This window comes from Arachis hypogaea, chromosome 7, assembly GCF_003086295.3.
Source record: "Arachis hypogaea cultivar Tifrunner chromosome 7, arahy.Tifrunner.gnm2.J5K5, whole genome shotgun sequence".
Taxonomy (NCBI): domain Eukaryota; kingdom Viridiplantae; phylum Streptophyta; class Magnoliopsida; order Fabales; family Fabaceae; genus Arachis; species Arachis hypogaea.
Window position 1 is genome coordinate 3899706 of NC_092042.1, and position 16861 is coordinate 3916566.

The following is a 16861-nucleotide window of genomic DNA, read 5'->3' on the forward strand; positions in this document are numbered from 1 at the left end:
ATTTTTTTTTCCTTGCACAAAACACACACTGGTTCTATATTTTAGTCTGTTATCGTATTTTTCAAGAATCTAATGAATAATGATATTGGTAAACATGATATGTTTTTGGGTCATGCGTGAGTCAACTTATTGTACATGTTTTTGGTCATCTTCTCTTTCCCATCAATTGCGGGCCTTGCTTTATATCGTATGAATTAGTATTATAAACCCTTGACCAAAAAGAAAGATTTAGTATTACGAACCAAAATCAAGCAATGAACCACAGTACTTGAATTTATTTTTTGTACTTCCAAAGTCAACCATTTTATTGGTAATTCCAAAATCATAAAAAATCCACCAAAGTACAAAAAACCAACGCTCATTGAGAGGCCCAACAAAGACGGTAACAAATGGTTTTGAACTAGAACTGGATAAGGGCCGCGCGAACGCAGGCCCCCACTGCCACAAATTATGATGTAGGCTCCACCACTTGGGTAGACCTTAAGCTGGCACCCTTTCCAAGTGCAATGAAAGTCACCAGCTTAGGCCATGGGCCTTCTTGATCGCCCATTGACCCCATCCAGGTAAGTATGTTGCTCAATTCCACACACTTCTCTTTTATAACTCCACCATCCATACTCCCTCATTTCCCCCCTTCGATGTGCGACTCTTGCTGTAACCCAATAACAATTTCTCCAACTAAGTACTCTGTTCTACCATGTATTATAAAACACATTAAGTTTCTCACAATTAACTTGAACTAATTCTTCTGTGATGAAAACTTAATATCGTCATATATATAGTTGAGTTTTTATTCAAAATCAAATTAAACTGAATCACAAACACCGGCAACGTAAACTGAGTTTAATTTAATATATTTGATCTCGTAATAAAAAATTTAATGGATAAAAAAAAAGTTGTTATAATATCATCATACATCCTATTTTATTTTATAGTAATTATTATGGTACCTAAAAGTGTTTGCTTAACTTATTAAAAAAGGTTAAAATTTAATATTTAATTTTAAAAATATAAAAATAAATAATTATTAGGACAATTTACTATTATAAATAAAATGCAAATCATATTTACCAGAATGTACAAAATGGAAGATGAATACCAAAATGTATTTTTTGCATATTATATGTAAACCGCGACAGCAGTCCCGCGGTTTACACAATACACATAATCCACTGTAGGGGTGTCACGGATTACGTGCAAGAAGAACTGGTCATAAACCACGACACCGTGTCGCGATTTACGTGTTGGCATGAGTTGTGCATAAACCGCGATAGGAGTGTAGCGGTTTATGCATTACTGTAAATATTTAATAGAAATAAACTTAGTGTGAGTTTAACAAAAAGTACATGGTAAACAAAGTGTGAGGTTAACGAAAAATATACATTATATACACCCAATTGAATAAAAATAAACTAACAACAAACACGTATAATACAAAAGTACATGGTAAATCCGACATACATGGGTATCATGAATAGAAACATAAAATAGTCGGTTAAGGCCCTTGTCTATCCTTATCCTCGTCGGCAGAGTCATGTCCAAATGCGCCCAGAAGATGCGACCCTGTCCCACATCGAGCAGCCTATCTCACTTTGGTGAGCCTCTGGCACTACTGTACTGGAGGCTCAATATGCGACCCTCTCCCATATGCAGATGCAGGCGTCCCTCCCATACCCAACCAACTGTCATACGAACTGCCAGCAGGCTCATTCAGGTCTACATCTAGCTAGGGCTAGTATCCATGAGGGTCAGACATAAACTTCTCAAAATCAGTAAAGTCTACATGCAACTCGCCAAACAGTTTCTCAAACCACTCCCACGCCGGTCTGCCTTCTTCCATAAACTTCTCAAAATCAGTAAGGCACCCAGATACGGGTAGACCATCCACGGGGAGGCCCAACTGGTATGCAACATCCTGCAGCGTGATAGTGCACTCTCTAAAAGGGCATATGAAAGGTATGCTTCTCAGGACGCCACCGCTCAATGAAAGCACTGACTAAGGGCTTGTCCAACCAGAACTACCTAGCGTTGAGCCTCGCCAGGTGGTACAAACTGGCCCTCTCCAGATATAGTATGATCCTGTCATGCAGAGACATGTTCTGCTGCCTTCGGACACTATATATACACTTAGTCGGCTGGAGAATGTCACAGAATAAAGCAAATATATAAAAAAATCCAACAATAATTTTAAAGTTTAGACTACTAACATACACTGCTAATTTAAATATTACATTTTTCGATTAAAATAATAATTTAAATCCAAACTAGGATACATTAACTAACAATAACTAAATTAAAAATAGCCAAAATAACAAAAATTACGAAAGAAATAATTAAAATAATAATTTAACTAACAACATTATACAAAATATATTAACTAAAAATTATGATGCAAACCTCTTCGTGTATGCTCCCAACTACGTGCACAACGCTGTTGAGCCTGTATAGACTGCGTGCCTCTGCCATGGTCCCGGCTCCTATCTCAACTCAAATTAACCACTATTCTCTCTACTCTTCTCTCTAGAAACCACCACTTCTCTCTCTAGATTTACCAATAATTTTGATTTGCTATATTTATTATTCATTGGCTATATTTCGAATATCAATCCTTGGTAATTCGAATCGAATAACTTTGACTTACCAATAACTCTACTAATTCGAATCAAATTGATTCGATTTAGTACCAGAATGTGTAATTCGAATTAAATCAATTCGATTTATATAAAAAGGAGTACTAGGAAGCTAGTAAGTTTTGTGTTTTGTAACTATTAATTGACTATCAATAGTATTTTTAATGGTGTGAAATTATATCAAATAATATAAAATTATTCTCTTTTAATGATTAAGTGTTGGCCAACAAATTTTTTAAAAAGTGTTGACCCCTAAATTTTCTCTTATATAAATATATGTATTAAAATATTTATGTAATATTTTTCATTTTAAAATATTAAATAATATTGTGACTCTTTAATTTATTTAGGTGTTTTATCCTTCATATGGCCATCTATATAAAATTGTACTTAAAAAGGAGGTTGATTATTATCATGAGAAATTGAAGGAAGAAAATAAGGTTATTATTATTGTTATTCTCTAGTCTTATGTACTTATGTTGTTGGAAATAATCATCATCTATGCTTATGGTTCAGTTTCCAAAGTTTCATGGAATGAAATAATGGATTGGATCAAATCTTTTATCTAATTTTATCATAGTACGGATCAGATAATATTCACAAAATTTGAATTAGATACAGATAATTACTGTAAATATTATCCGATCTACGTGCAGTATTATGTAAATTTTAAAACTTCTACTCCTTATAAAACCAATAAATTTAAAACTGAAATCACCATTATCCAAATGTTATAATTGGATAATTAATTAAATATCAAAGATAATTGTAAAATTTTTAATAATATTAAAGACAAAAAATAAATTTTATCTAATTATATAACTATTATAACCACTATAATTATAGTCACCATACCATGCAACCTTTTATCATATTTGTCATTTTTTTTATTATAATAGTCTCCATATATATATATATATATATATATATATATATATATATATATATATATATATATATATATATATATATATATATATATATATATATATATATTGTTAGTTGTTGATTTTTCCCTCTAGTGTCTAAAATCTCTCATATCATGGCACCATAGCTTGTGTATGTTGGAAGAGTCAAAATTTGAAAATGTACTTATTGAATCTTTGTTTGATAGCTATGGCTTATAATGAGAACATAATAGCAACCCTTTTTCCATTCCCTTTGGCTCAGAATGGCAAGTGTGGCCTTATCTCAATCACGTAGTTGTCCAAATACATTCACCACAAAAATCATATAAAAAAAAGGACTAAATTAAAGGACCTTTTCAGATTCCAAAAGTACATGAAAGCATATCCTTGAGGCTTAAATTTCACAAAGAAGAATTAACTAACATTAGTCAAGTGGTCAGCTCACTCGTTTACTTAAGTTAGCAAATATCGAGGGTTTAAAATTTTGAATTTTGCCTTGTGTATACAATAATTCATTGATCAACAACATACTCTTTTTAAATTGAGTTTAGATCCGTGATAAATTACTCGTTGGATTGTCAATTGAGAGATACCGTAAGAAATCGAAAATTTGTACAAAGAAGAATAATACATGCATATATACAACACCAAGCAACCAACTTTGTGAGATGACACTTCAAATCAAAATCTTAAACTATGCTAAATTCCATGCCTCATAAATGAAAATATATATGTTTCTTTCAAACAATTACTAGCCATCTACAACAAATAATACTGAAGAAAGCAAATGTTTTTATTTGACTAATTTCAAAGTAGTAATTGAGATTTATAACTTTTTTTATAAGATGCAATGTAAATCATATTATATATTGCAATAATGATGAAATAATAAGTCTTAGAAAAAAATGGTCATTTTATCAGCATGCTTAAATTTTGGATCTTACTCTATTTTAATTATTATATTATGCATATCTAGGAAGTCAATTTTTTCAACAAATATCAAATAATTTTTTTAAATTTTAAATTATACATTTTAAACTCTAAATTTTTAAATTAAAAAAATAATTTCATAATAAAATAAAATAAAATAATATTAACTAATTAAAAATTAATTTTTTATACCTATTCTCAATTTAAATTAAAAGTTAATTTTTCTTCTGATCCTGACTATTTGTTTGAAAGACAAAACGTCTTTTTGTAATTTAAAAATTTTTAATTAATTTTTAACCATCCAAATAATTGATCTAAACTATTCTTGTTATTAGACTAAGTGGTTCTAATACAACAGCAATTAATCATTTACAAGGATTGCTTATATTAGTTACTTAAATTATTTGAGGCCGATTAAAATTTTAGAATTATAAAAAAGTGTTTTGTCTTTTAAATAAATAGTGAAAGACAAAAAAAAAAGGCGATTTACTCTAACATTTATGCATGCATGTAATAATTAATTGATTTGCATGGCTAAAAAGGGTGTGGTCTAAAAGCTTGAAGAATGAGAGGCACACACGCAATTCCTTGAATCTTAGGTTTGCTTCAATTTCCGCCACCACTGAGTTATTATCAACTTCCTCAAATGGTGAGGACACAAAAATGCACGTGATACTGTCTTTCAATTTTTGACTTATTTCCCCTCTTATTTAATTTGTTACTCCTAATAAGCTAATTTTAAAATAATACACTCTAACATATATAACTAAAAAAAAAAATTGAAGAGCAAAATAGTTTGTGTGTTTAATTAGTTTAATGATCCAGTATATTATTAATCTTTTAAAATAATTGATTATTCCTTATGTCTTTTTCAAATTAATTATTTCTGAAAATCAAATAATCAAATAGTCAAAATCCTTATATGATGTTAAATTTAATGTAGTTATGCGCGAATAATTAAATGTGAAAGAAAAAAATATTCTCGTTCCATACCATACATATTGCTACATAACTATCCGTTGCAAAATTTAAGTTGATAAGAATAATAAAATATACATAAATAATTATATTTTTAATATTTATCTTTTTTAAGTAAGAATAATTTTTTATAGTGTCTTGTGATATTTTTCTTTTTGGATAACAAGAATTAATTCCGGACTTTTTGTTATAAGTTCTGATATCATATAATTAGTTGTCATGGAAACTTAAATAAATAAAAAAATACATAAATAATTATATTTTTTATTTCTTTAATTTGATTTATATATATTACTTTAATTTGACATAGATTGGTAAAATTATCAATATACTAAACCTACTTTTTTTTTTCCTTCAAAAGAATGAATATCCTCCAAAAAAATATACCATGTAAAATAAATAAATAAATAAATAATTAAAGAATGGATTTCTAGGTCTTCAGCTCCATCCCTGGGCTTATTAAATATGAAGCAAGTTGCAAATGAGAACCACATGGTCTTGCACTTATTATATCAAAGCGGTTCTGGATGAAGATGAAGATTACACAAAAAAATTAGAAGAAAACAAAGTGCGTGGTTGACACTTTGGCAATGAAACTTCTTTTGTGGATTGAAGGCAAGCCATGTGTTACATTAATTTCGAAAAGTTAACGTAAGAATTTTACAATCCCCATGTCTAAATAGCTTGGTTGTCATATGATAATATACTACCTCATCACTTGTCGTTTTATTTGGTGTTTAATTCATGTCCATGCATCTTGTGTTACGTCCATACTTGTTGCTCTATGTGCTTAATTCTTCTTTACCCTTTTATTTTGATAATAAAACATAAAAAGTTATTGATTTTAGAAAAAATATTTAAAAGGGTTAATAATATTTCAAAAGATATCTTAGTTGATTTTAAGGTTAAGTACGATTTTAGCCTTTAATAAGATATAAGTTGAAAATTTTTTGTCTTCAACTCATTTTTTTATATATATAAGATGTTTCTAAGGTTTAAAATCAAATTTTAAAATCGTTTTTTTACTTAAATATTAAAGTTTTGGACCAAATTACTCGTAACAAAAAATTATAAAATAAAAAATAAAAGATAAAGAGAGTGTTAGTTTCTATTTCTACAAAATAGAAAGGGAAGAAGGAAAAGGGAAAAGAGAATAAGAAGAGGAAGTTGTCCACGATAATCCACCTCTGTATCGACTTTCGCTGTCACTTCCGTATAATTTTGGTCTCTAAAATAAGGATAATTTTAAAACCGAGTTAAACTTTATGAATGATTTTATATGCAAAAAAAAAAAAAATTAGAGACAATTTTTTTCAAAAGGATCAAAATCGTACTTAACCCTTGATTTTATTTGTTTGAACATATGTATGTATGTATATATGTATGTATGCATGTATGCATAACCATATTAATATAATCATATGCATGTGTTCCTGAGCTTGCTACTGTCTCATTAACTTGATATATTATATATGTAATAAGATCCAAGTATATATATATATATGCCATCTCATCAGTTGGGATCAAATCTTCTTAGTGTTGGATGCATGGATTCCTTTTTTTTTCTTTTTTTTTTTTATACTCTCACTATTATAAAACACAATTTTTTTATTTTCTTTAAAAGTTTATTTGAAAATATATATTGTACCTATCAGATAGTTTGTCTGAATATCATTTATAATTTTACTATTATTATATCATTTTTCAAAAATAAATAATGGTAACAACTATATATGCTAACTTATATATAAGAGCAGTGTAAATAGTAAATATATTAATGTGTGATGCTGGTAGTGAATAATGAATATTTATTATTATTATTATTATTATTATTATTATTATTATTATTGAAGAGATATAAACCATACAAGTAATACTTCCAAGTATGAAAGCAAAAATCAAAATATTGGACCACATACACATACAGGGTACCCCCTTTAATTTTCTAGCGTCAATTTAAATAAAAAGGAAAAAAAATAGAGAAAAAAACAAGTTTATGAAATTCAGGATTATTAATTACTATGCCACTGTCCATACGTTTACATGTGTTGGCTAAGGTTTGCAATCACAAATCATAAATCACAATTTTTATTTATTTTTTATTTTCAGTCCTCTCTCTTCCTCTCTCTCTATATGTATATATATTGAGAAACATAAACATATTGAAAATTTAACCTCAGAAAAACAAGCACTAGTATACATTATATTCTCAAAGTAACTAATTTTTGTTCATCTTTGTGAAAATTAAGGAATTGAGATATGTCAAGTACTACTTGTGTTGTTGTTTGGGTGAGTTGTGGATCCAAATTAGAGAATATTACAACAACAACTCATCAAAAAAGTGTTGTTAAGTGTTCTAACAATAATAATGATAAGATCAGATTCACAAGTATTTCAAGTGCGGCAGTGGCAGCAGCATCAGTGCCTTCAAGATCATCGGAGGAGAAGGTGTACGAGGTTGTTCTCAAACAAGCAGCACTTGTCAGAGAACAAAGAAAAAGAAGAACTATTGAAATTGATGATGATTTCATGACCAACTTGCATCTTTTGAATGCGGCTTATGATCGTTGTGGTCAAGTTTGTGCTGAGTATGCTAAAACTTTCTTCCTTGGTATGTATCAACTTGCTTAATTAATTACCTTCATTTTTTAAATTATTTTTCTGTTTTTTTAAATTATTATTTTTCTTAAAAAAGAAGAAGAAGAGAATTTGTATTCAAACAACTAAATTTATATGGTGATTGATTTTGGTGTATTCAGTAATATTTTTTAAATTAAAATTTTTGTGGTGACTGTGATTCTGAACTGTAGTTTAATTAAAATAATGTATTAATTTGTTCCGTACACACAGTTTAATTTCTTACAAAAGTTTATACAGAAGAATGAAGCTTTTGATTGATCTTTGGATTAAGAATAATAAGAAAATAGTCTTGTAACTCATTAATTATTATTTCTTACGTGTATTTACAATTTTTTGAAAGCAATACATAGTTGAGTTGCTAATAACTGTGAAATGAAAAAATAAAACTATTTCCTTGATATAAAAATTTAGGTAAAGTTAATAATTGAAAATCGTTAAATTATTTAATAGGTTTGATTAAATTATTATTTAATATTTAATGACTCTTAATTATCAACATTACATAATTTTTTTATTTTAATATTAAATTATTAACGTATATCCTTAAATTTGTTTAAAATTAATCACTTATAGTGATCCATAATTATTAATTCCATAAATAGCACTAACAACTACCGCTTTTTAAGCACGTTCTTTGTTTCCTTTTATACATCTTTAATCAATGGATTTGGATACGCATACACTTCTTGCTACCCATGTTAGTTGATTTTGATTCCATTTAGATTATTATATATAAGAGCAAACTCAATTATTTTTAACTCTTTTTTTTTTTTTTGCCACTATGTCCTCGTAAAATATTATAATAATTGACATAATTTCTTATTCCAAAGGAACAGTAATTAGAGTAATTAGTTAATTGGTAATATATGAAGTTGAGTTATTGACATTTTCTTTTCCCTGCAAATTATAGGCACACAATTGATGACCGAAGAACGCAGAAAAGCCATATGGGCAATTTATGGTATGTATATATTTATTTTGAAAAGAAATAAATCAAATAAAATTTGTCTAATCAAATTTTTATGTTGAAACATTTTATCGAATCAATCATACTAAGTGTATACAAAAAAATTGGCCACTAAATTAATTATCTGTATAAAATATATATTAAAATATAAAATATACATAAAAAAGTTAAATGACATCTATTTTATATATAAATTTATTGTAATTGAAGATGATTGGATTTTTATTATTGAAAATAATAACTATTCACATAAAAAATTAAATTAATTTTTATGTAGAAATAAGATTTTAATTTTGATACATCACTGTAATGTCACATCAATAAAAATAACTACCTTTACATTGACAGACTGAATCATCGTCTAAAAGAACGCATATGATTGCAGACCGTGTAAAACGCGTTATTGCATCAAAATTAAAGTCGTAAAAATAATAGTTAAGATATGAATACGTATTGTTGCAGTGTGGTGCAGAAGAACAGATGAACTAGTGGATGGTCCAAATGCATCACATATAACTCCAACAGCATTGGACAGATGGGAGCAGAGATTGAATGATGTCTTCCAAGGTAGACCTTATGATATGTTTGATGCTGCTCTCTCTCACACTGTTTCTAACTACCCTGTTGATATTCAGGTAATTATATAACTTAACTTATTAATTACTTCTTGAATTGAAGAAGAAGGAATAACACTGAATGAATTGTGTGTGAATTAATATGTAGCCATTTAAGGACATGATAGAAGGGATGAGAATGGACCTAAGAAAATCAAGATACAACAACTTTGATGAGTTGTACCTTTATTGCTACTATGTTGCTGGGACAGTGGGACTCATGAGTGTTCCTGTTATGGGGATTGCACCTGATTCTAAGTCTTCCACTGAGACCATTTACAATGCTGCTTTGGCTCTTGGCATTGCAAATCAACTTACCAACATTCTCAGAGATGTTGGAGAAGAGTAAGCTTCTCTTCTTTTAACATTACCTACCATATACTACCCTTTAGCCAAGGTTAAGATGGATCAGTCATTGAACTGAAAAAAACTATTTTATACTGACAGTGCATCAGAATTAAATTCTATATTTTTAATTTCGCAGTTAATTTGTTTTGTTTTAAGTGCTGATGCTAAAGATTAAATGCTGACATGAGAATGACAAGATGAAATGTTGACCTAAAAAAGTGGCAAGTTAATTAAGATTAAATGATTGAAAAGTGGAAGAAATTGAAAGTGAGTTGGATAATGATTGCAGTGCAAGAAGAGGAAGAATATATCTGCCACAAGATGAACTAGCACAAGCAGGGCTATCAGAAGAAGACATATTCAATGGAAAAGTAACAGATAAATGGAGGAACTTCATGAAGGGACAAATAAAAAGGGCAAGAATATTCTTTGATGAGGCAGAGAAAGGTGTGTCAGAGTTGAACTCAGCAAGTAGATGGCCTGTTTGGGCTTCATTGTTGTTGTATAGGCAAATCTTGGATTCAATTGAAGCCAATGATTATAACAACTTCACAAAAAGAGCTTATGTTGGACAAGCTAAGAAGCTTTTCTCACTACCTGCTGCTTATGCTAAGGCTTTTTTAGGTCCTCCAAAGTTGACTAAGATGATCATGAGATGATCATCATCAACATAATAATTGTGTCATACCATCATATCAGTTATGTGCTTTTAATTATGTTTGAAGATCTCATCATGTTCACTACACTTTTTAGATAGCTACAATAGCAAATGTGGATACTTTTGAAGTTAGGTTTGTATACATATCAAGCAGAAAAGAAGAATATTATATTAAAGTGAAATAATCCATTCATTTAATCATTTTATTTGCAAGCATCAATTGACACTGTTCTTCAACCCTCTCCTCCTTCTTCCTATATTAAGAAATTGATCCTACATTGACAAAAACAAAGAGACATGAAAGTAATAAGAATATGATTACTCATAACAAGGTTTTATGCTACTCTTTTTCCTCTGCATCTGGTTGTTATTTAATTATTTTTTTCTTCTTTTTATATGCCAAATGGATTCTGTTTATGTTCCTCTTTCTCATGGCACTTCCCAAACAGCATTTGCATGTTGTTAATTTAAAAGTCTTCTAATAGAGAAAGTTTTATATGGACAATTTCCCTATAGATAGGGTGCATCCAACTTAGTTTATTGATTTCTGTGTAATGAATCTTACTTAATCTTTTAAAAATGAGTTTTATATTCTAAATAATTTAATTAATTCATATACTTTAAAGTATGTTCACATTAGCATCTTCTTAATGATGTATATACTCTGTTCAAGATCATAATGTGATCCTTTATTTTATCTAATAAAATATAAAAAAAAAAAGAGAAAAAGTACTATTTCAATATACAAGTTATCTGAATCTTGGGAGTATTGAAATGATAAAAATAAAATCAAATAAACTTTTGTTTGAATCCTTAAAAAGTAAAAATAAGCTATGTTGTGAAGGAACAACCTTGTGTAATGTGTTCCAACTTCAATATAAGTAACTTGAATAAGCTAGGAAAGATATCTGCTGATCTTGAATAGATTTGACTGTAATAAGAGAATATGTGATGTTTCACCAAAAAGATTCTCATGTTCATTTCTAAGACAAAGATCTCTAACAACATAGCATCTTATTGACAAAATATAATACAAGATGCTACTATCCTTGCAAACACTACCAGAAAAGAGACCAAAACTTTCTTAGTCTTAACAACAGCAACCATTTTAGGAGGTCATAGAGAATGGACTTTCACTTTTTCCTCACTCTATGGCCAACACCTTCCTTGCGAGACGACGAAGAAGAGGAAGACAAGGACGATGACAAACCAGAATGGCGTTTGTTTTCGGCCATATCCATGTGAAATGCCTTCTGGACATCGTCTTTGAGCTCCATGAATCGCGCCTTCTTGATTCGCTGCTCTTCTTCTGAGCCCTTCTCTAGGAAGAAAACATCTGGTATGAGGTCCTCCAAGAAATTGTCTAGCACCTCAGAGCAATGGGGAAAGAAGCGCCTACCATTCTCAACTGGATACAAGTCCAAAGACAAAAACATACTCAAGCAACTTTAGCATAACATTAAATTGTGATAAAGTGAAGTAACACCATTGTTTCTTATCATCTCAAATTGAAAATTGCATCAAATTCTCTTCCTATAGTTCAGTTACAAAGTACTACAAGTGATTACAAATGTTTCTTTCATACATAACATTATAACAATCAAACTACAAAGGACAAAAGACACTAAAAAAGTAGTCTGTTTTTCTTAATTATGAAATTCATCTAACTCCAAAATTTTAGAAAAAGTTTCAAAGTTGTGATATAAATGGAGGAGTGTTTAGGGATTTATAAGGGAGAAGAAAAACCATCATAAGGAAGCTACTTGAAACACTCTCTAGGACATACCTGTTTTCTGAAGGGATTGCAATCTTAGTTGCATCTTTTTGGTTCGAACAGCCGGAGTTTCATTCAGGTCTACTTCGCGATTAGCGCCTGCACGCTTCAAAGTCGATGATGTTGTATCCAACGAGGCTGAATCCACCTCAGCATTCTCAATGGCAACTCTTGCTTCAGCAGGAAACAACAGCCTAGCAAATGCAACTACAACATAGAAAGGAAAATGAATATTATTTCTAAGGTAAAATGGTAAGAAAACATGTCCAAACTGCTTAAGTCTGTTGAAAGAATTCGCTACCTCGATTTTCAAAGTAATCCAGCTTCATATGCAAATCATCAGCAGTTGTCTCAGATGAATCAGACATAGTCACACACTTGAAATTTCTTCTCATTTCTCGCTCAAGAACATCAACACAGAGCCTGTCTTTGTTAGATTCCTTGCCCTGCACGGTTTCCTCATGATAATCCTTGCGCCGCGTCAACCTCTGACAAATCACAAGAGCTGTTTGTCCATCAGGAGTAGTATCTGATGCATTGGCCCCTTTCTTCAGCAGTGCTACCAAAATGGATGGATCCTTTCGCCTTGCAGCGACATGAAGAACTGAATATCCTCGGGGATTTCTAAGGTTAATATCAGCCAAGCCTAGATTAAGAACCTCTTGAATAACCTTAGAATCACTATAGGCACATGCATAGTGAAGTGCATAAGCATCATTTAGAGTGACCTTAGACTCATTCAAAAGAAGCTTAAGTAGCTCGACATCATCCGAGTCCATTGCCTTATGGATTCTCCTGATACTCTTTTCATTCAAAGTCTCCACTTCCATTTCTGCTGGTGTGGATTCCAGCACAGATTGTGCTCGCAGCGACTTGATTTCGTCCACAACTTCCTGAGGGAACTCCTTTTCCAAAGATGTGGTGTCAAGATCAGACCTTGCTACTCTTTGAGTGCATTGCAAGCGAAGCTGGCTTAGTTGACAGTGGAAGGCTGCCATAAGAACAGGAATCACATCTTCCACTACAGCTTTCTCCACAAAGTTTAGAAGGCGCCGCTGCATCAATGTTGCAATAAGAGATTCTTACATTAGAAAGACATGTTTGCTAGGTGTATTTCTATTTCACATTCCAAATGTTGATAGATATAACCATTCATGTGCCTCCTCCTATCATCTTAAGTGTTTGACAGAAATGGTTTCATGACAATACCAACCATGATCACATAGATTTCACACATAAACAAACACATTCCACAAAAACAGTGTCTAATCTAATAGAAATTCTAGTCTCTAGTTCAATTTGTCAAGAGTTTTCATCATATCATACACCCAAAATTGTCAGAAATTGAAGCAGAACATACCTGAAAAAGCAAAACAAGCTCTTTCATCTGAAAAGTGGCAGAGGCATACATGAGCTCTAAAGCATAATCGATTGCAGGGCGACAAGCATCATGGACACATGTTTCATCAACACATGTTGTTACTTCTGGTGGTGAAGCCTTAAGGGTCCCTGTATATAAATAATGCAAGAAAACAAGGAAGGATTCATGTCCAACTTTCCCATAAGGCACCAATTCAGACATAAGATACCTTGGTTTTCCTCCTTCCTTAACCGAACCCTCGCCATTACTAACATTCCCTTTCTTGAAAAGTTCATGAAAGAAAGGACTTCTTGAAGCCAATACACACCTATGAACACTCACAGGGATACCTTCAACAAGAATCTCAGCATCACTATAATCATAATCAGCATCAATCAACAACTTCTCAAGGCTAGTGCTTAGCTTCTTCAAGCTCAAAATCTCAATACCCCCACCACCATTCTCATTGTTATTGCTTGAACCACCATTTGATAAATGAGATGATACAAAGCTTAAAGATGATGATGCTTCATTTGCACTGTCCATAACCCCAACTACACCAGGTTCCACTTGAATCATAGGAATATTTTTCTTTCACCTTATTTAATAATCAAAACAAGTAAAAGAAAAGAAAAAAATTGAACCTTTATAGATTCATCATCCTAATAGCTGAAGCACAAATAAGGAATACTCAGAGTGAAAAAGAAAAAAACACTGTTTCCCCCCTAAAACAGCACCAGAATCACTTGCAAGTCAAGCAACAAAACTCAGATTCTATCCAGGAACAAAATTTGGATGATATACATCAAGTATATTGAGAAGTAAGAACAGAAAAAGGTTGAATTTTTAGCACTAAACTGATGTGCGACAAAGAAGAATCAAATGTTTACATACATAAAAGATTAAAGGGTAACCCTTTTGAGCTGAGAATCATGGAAGATGATGAACATGAACCTCACCAGAACTCAGCAGCATAAGCTTGAGAAGAAGAAGATGAAACTCATGGAAAGTGAAAGTGAAGAAAGATTAGTACTTTGGCTTATCCATTCATTATGGCTTTCTGAAACATTAGCTTGAAATGAATGGTTTAAGGAGTTCCAAAGTCTTTTGAAGCAAAAAAGCGAAGACTTGAAAGGAAAATAAAATAGAACAAGAACCAACGCTGACCAACAAATAAGAAAGAGAAGATATTGACAGAGAAACACGCATTCTGACAAAGAAATACTTGGTTTTATGATGCCACTTAGAAAAGGAAATAAAACTGAAAATACATCAACTAAGGTTGGTTTATTTCTCTATTTTTAGTAAAAAAAAAAATAACAAGTAATATTAAAAAATTAATATTTTAACAGTTAATTTTAGTTAATATTATAATAAATTGTAAAAAAATTAAGTATAAAATTTATTAAAAATAAAATTTTTATTGAATTTAAATTTAATTTTTTTAATTGAGTTTCAGATCATTTTGTCTTAAAAATTTTAGATATTTATTTATATAAATATTACTACAACCAACTTGAATTGATTTAGCGGTTAGCTCAATTATTTGTTTAAACAAATATCAGGAAATTTAAATTCTGTTTTGTGCATCACTGCATATTGATTATGTAATATTGATGTCCAAGATTTTTTCAAAATAATAATTAAGTAATTATCTTCATTTTCTATTGTCACCTTGGTGTTTATTTATAAATCGTGTCCATTTCAGCTAGTTTTCATGTTAATACATATGTTAATGTGATTGGAGGAGGGAGAAAAGGGTCACATACAGCCCACAAGATGCAAAGTTTAAGCTTAGAATAAAATAAGTCATGTTAATGTGTGAAAGTAATGCATGGATCACATGCTTCTCTGTTATAGGAATTATTATTCGTTCTTATCTTGTTTTTTTGTCATTTAAGTCAATATGCTCTCCGAAATAATTTTTCTCTTTTGGCATTTTAATCTTTGTTGTGCCAATTCATTCTTTAATGTAATGCACATATCAACGTTTAGATTCTCTCTTTTCACCGAAGTTAAAGGTAAAGGGGCAGAAATTTCAATAGTCACAAAATCATATATTATATTATTTAGGGATGGAGCATCACTCTTACTCTATTATTAAAATTATAACTATACTTTTATAAAAATCTGACTCAGGCACGTTTTTTTGTCCGATGCCTTATTTGGGCTCGGATGGCCCATCAGTCTGGACATGTTTATATTAGGATGGAAGTTAAAAAAAACTGCCACGTCCAAAAAAAAGTGAACAAAAAGAAATTATTGGAAAAGGAGTAAAGGCCCGTTTGAAAACTTTAGAAGCAACTTTTTTTATCTTTTTGATTTATGAAAAGTAATAATATTAATGTCGGTGCAATTTTCAAAATCAAATTGCAATTTTTTAAGAAGCTGTTACGGTAGGTAACCGGAGATTAAATAGGTAGATGGCGTTTGGCGGCCCAAGTGTGTGAAGGAGGAGAACTCCGGGTGGATCTGTAACTCGGGAGGCTCCGTCCGACTTGTGCTCGCGAGTGAATAGGGGGTGGTACCTGCAAAGACACTCCGATGCCTAAGTTAGCAAGAGTGTGAGCAGGTCTAGAGAGTATTGGACTTAGAGATACCTGAGGGGTGTCAGTGTATTTATAGTGGTGAGCCAATAACCACCGTTGGTGTAGTGCCGTATCTTTAGGATATTAACCGCCCCATTATCTTTGGGAGGTTAAGATATGGCTTTAGGAAGCGGTTAGAGAGATTTTAGGGGCGGTTACTCATTTGAATGAGTGTTTATCTGCCAGCTAATCTCATATCCGACTTCTTTAAGGCAAGTCGTGGTTGGTACCGACTTCTTATGTGAAGGTCGGTATTTAACTAGGCTTAATCCTTTGGGTTAGGCCTTTTATTTGGACTTGGGCCTTTGGTGTTGGGCCAGGGTATGAACAGTGCCCCTACTTGAGCCCAAAGTCTCTTTAGAGTTTGGGTTCAAGTATTTAACTCGGGTTCGTAGCCGACTTACGTGGAGGAAACGCGGGTCTTATAAACCGACGTGATTTTCGCGACCCTTCGCTTCTGACAGTT

At 31.2% G+C, this 16861-nt stretch overlaps 2 protein-coding genes and 1 non-coding gene across 3 annotated transcripts; 1 reads left to right on the forward strand and 2 right to left on the reverse strand.

Annotated features, from left to right (window-relative positions):
• Positions 1 to 411: 411 nt before the first annotated feature.
• On the reverse strand, positions 412 to 571 carry LOC112704397 (U1 spliceosomal RNA). Its single transcript, XR_003155023.2, has one exon. It is a non-coding gene; the product is annotated as a U1 spliceosomal RNA (small nuclear RNA).
• Positions 572 to 7002: 6431 nt separating this feature from the next.
• Positions 7003 to 10893, forward strand: LOC112702067 (phytoene synthase 2, chloroplastic). The gene is made up of 5 exons (XM_025752945.2): positions 7003 to 8057; positions 8997 to 9047; positions 9516 to 9688; positions 9777 to 10012; positions 10305 to 10893. Exons 1-5 carry the CDS (start codon positions 7706 to 7708, stop codon positions 10672 to 10674), a joined length of 1182 nt encoding a protein of 393 aa, XP_025608730.1. The 5' UTR covers positions 7003 to 7705; the 3' UTR covers positions 10675 to 10893.
• Positions 10894 to 11585: 692 nt separating this feature from the next.
• Positions 11586 to 15069, reverse strand: LOC112702066 (BTB/POZ domain and ankyrin repeat-containing protein NPR1). The gene is made up of 4 exons (XM_025752944.3): positions 13808 to 15069; positions 12749 to 13502; positions 12460 to 12654; positions 11586 to 12081 (listed from the first exon to the last, which is right to left on the reverse strand). Exons 1-4 carry the CDS (start codon positions 14384 to 14386, stop codon positions 11807 to 11809), a joined length of 1803 nt encoding a protein of 600 aa, XP_025608729.1. The 5' UTR covers positions 14387 to 15069; the 3' UTR covers positions 11586 to 11806.
• Between the last annotated feature and the right edge of the window lie 1792 nt (positions 15070 to 16861).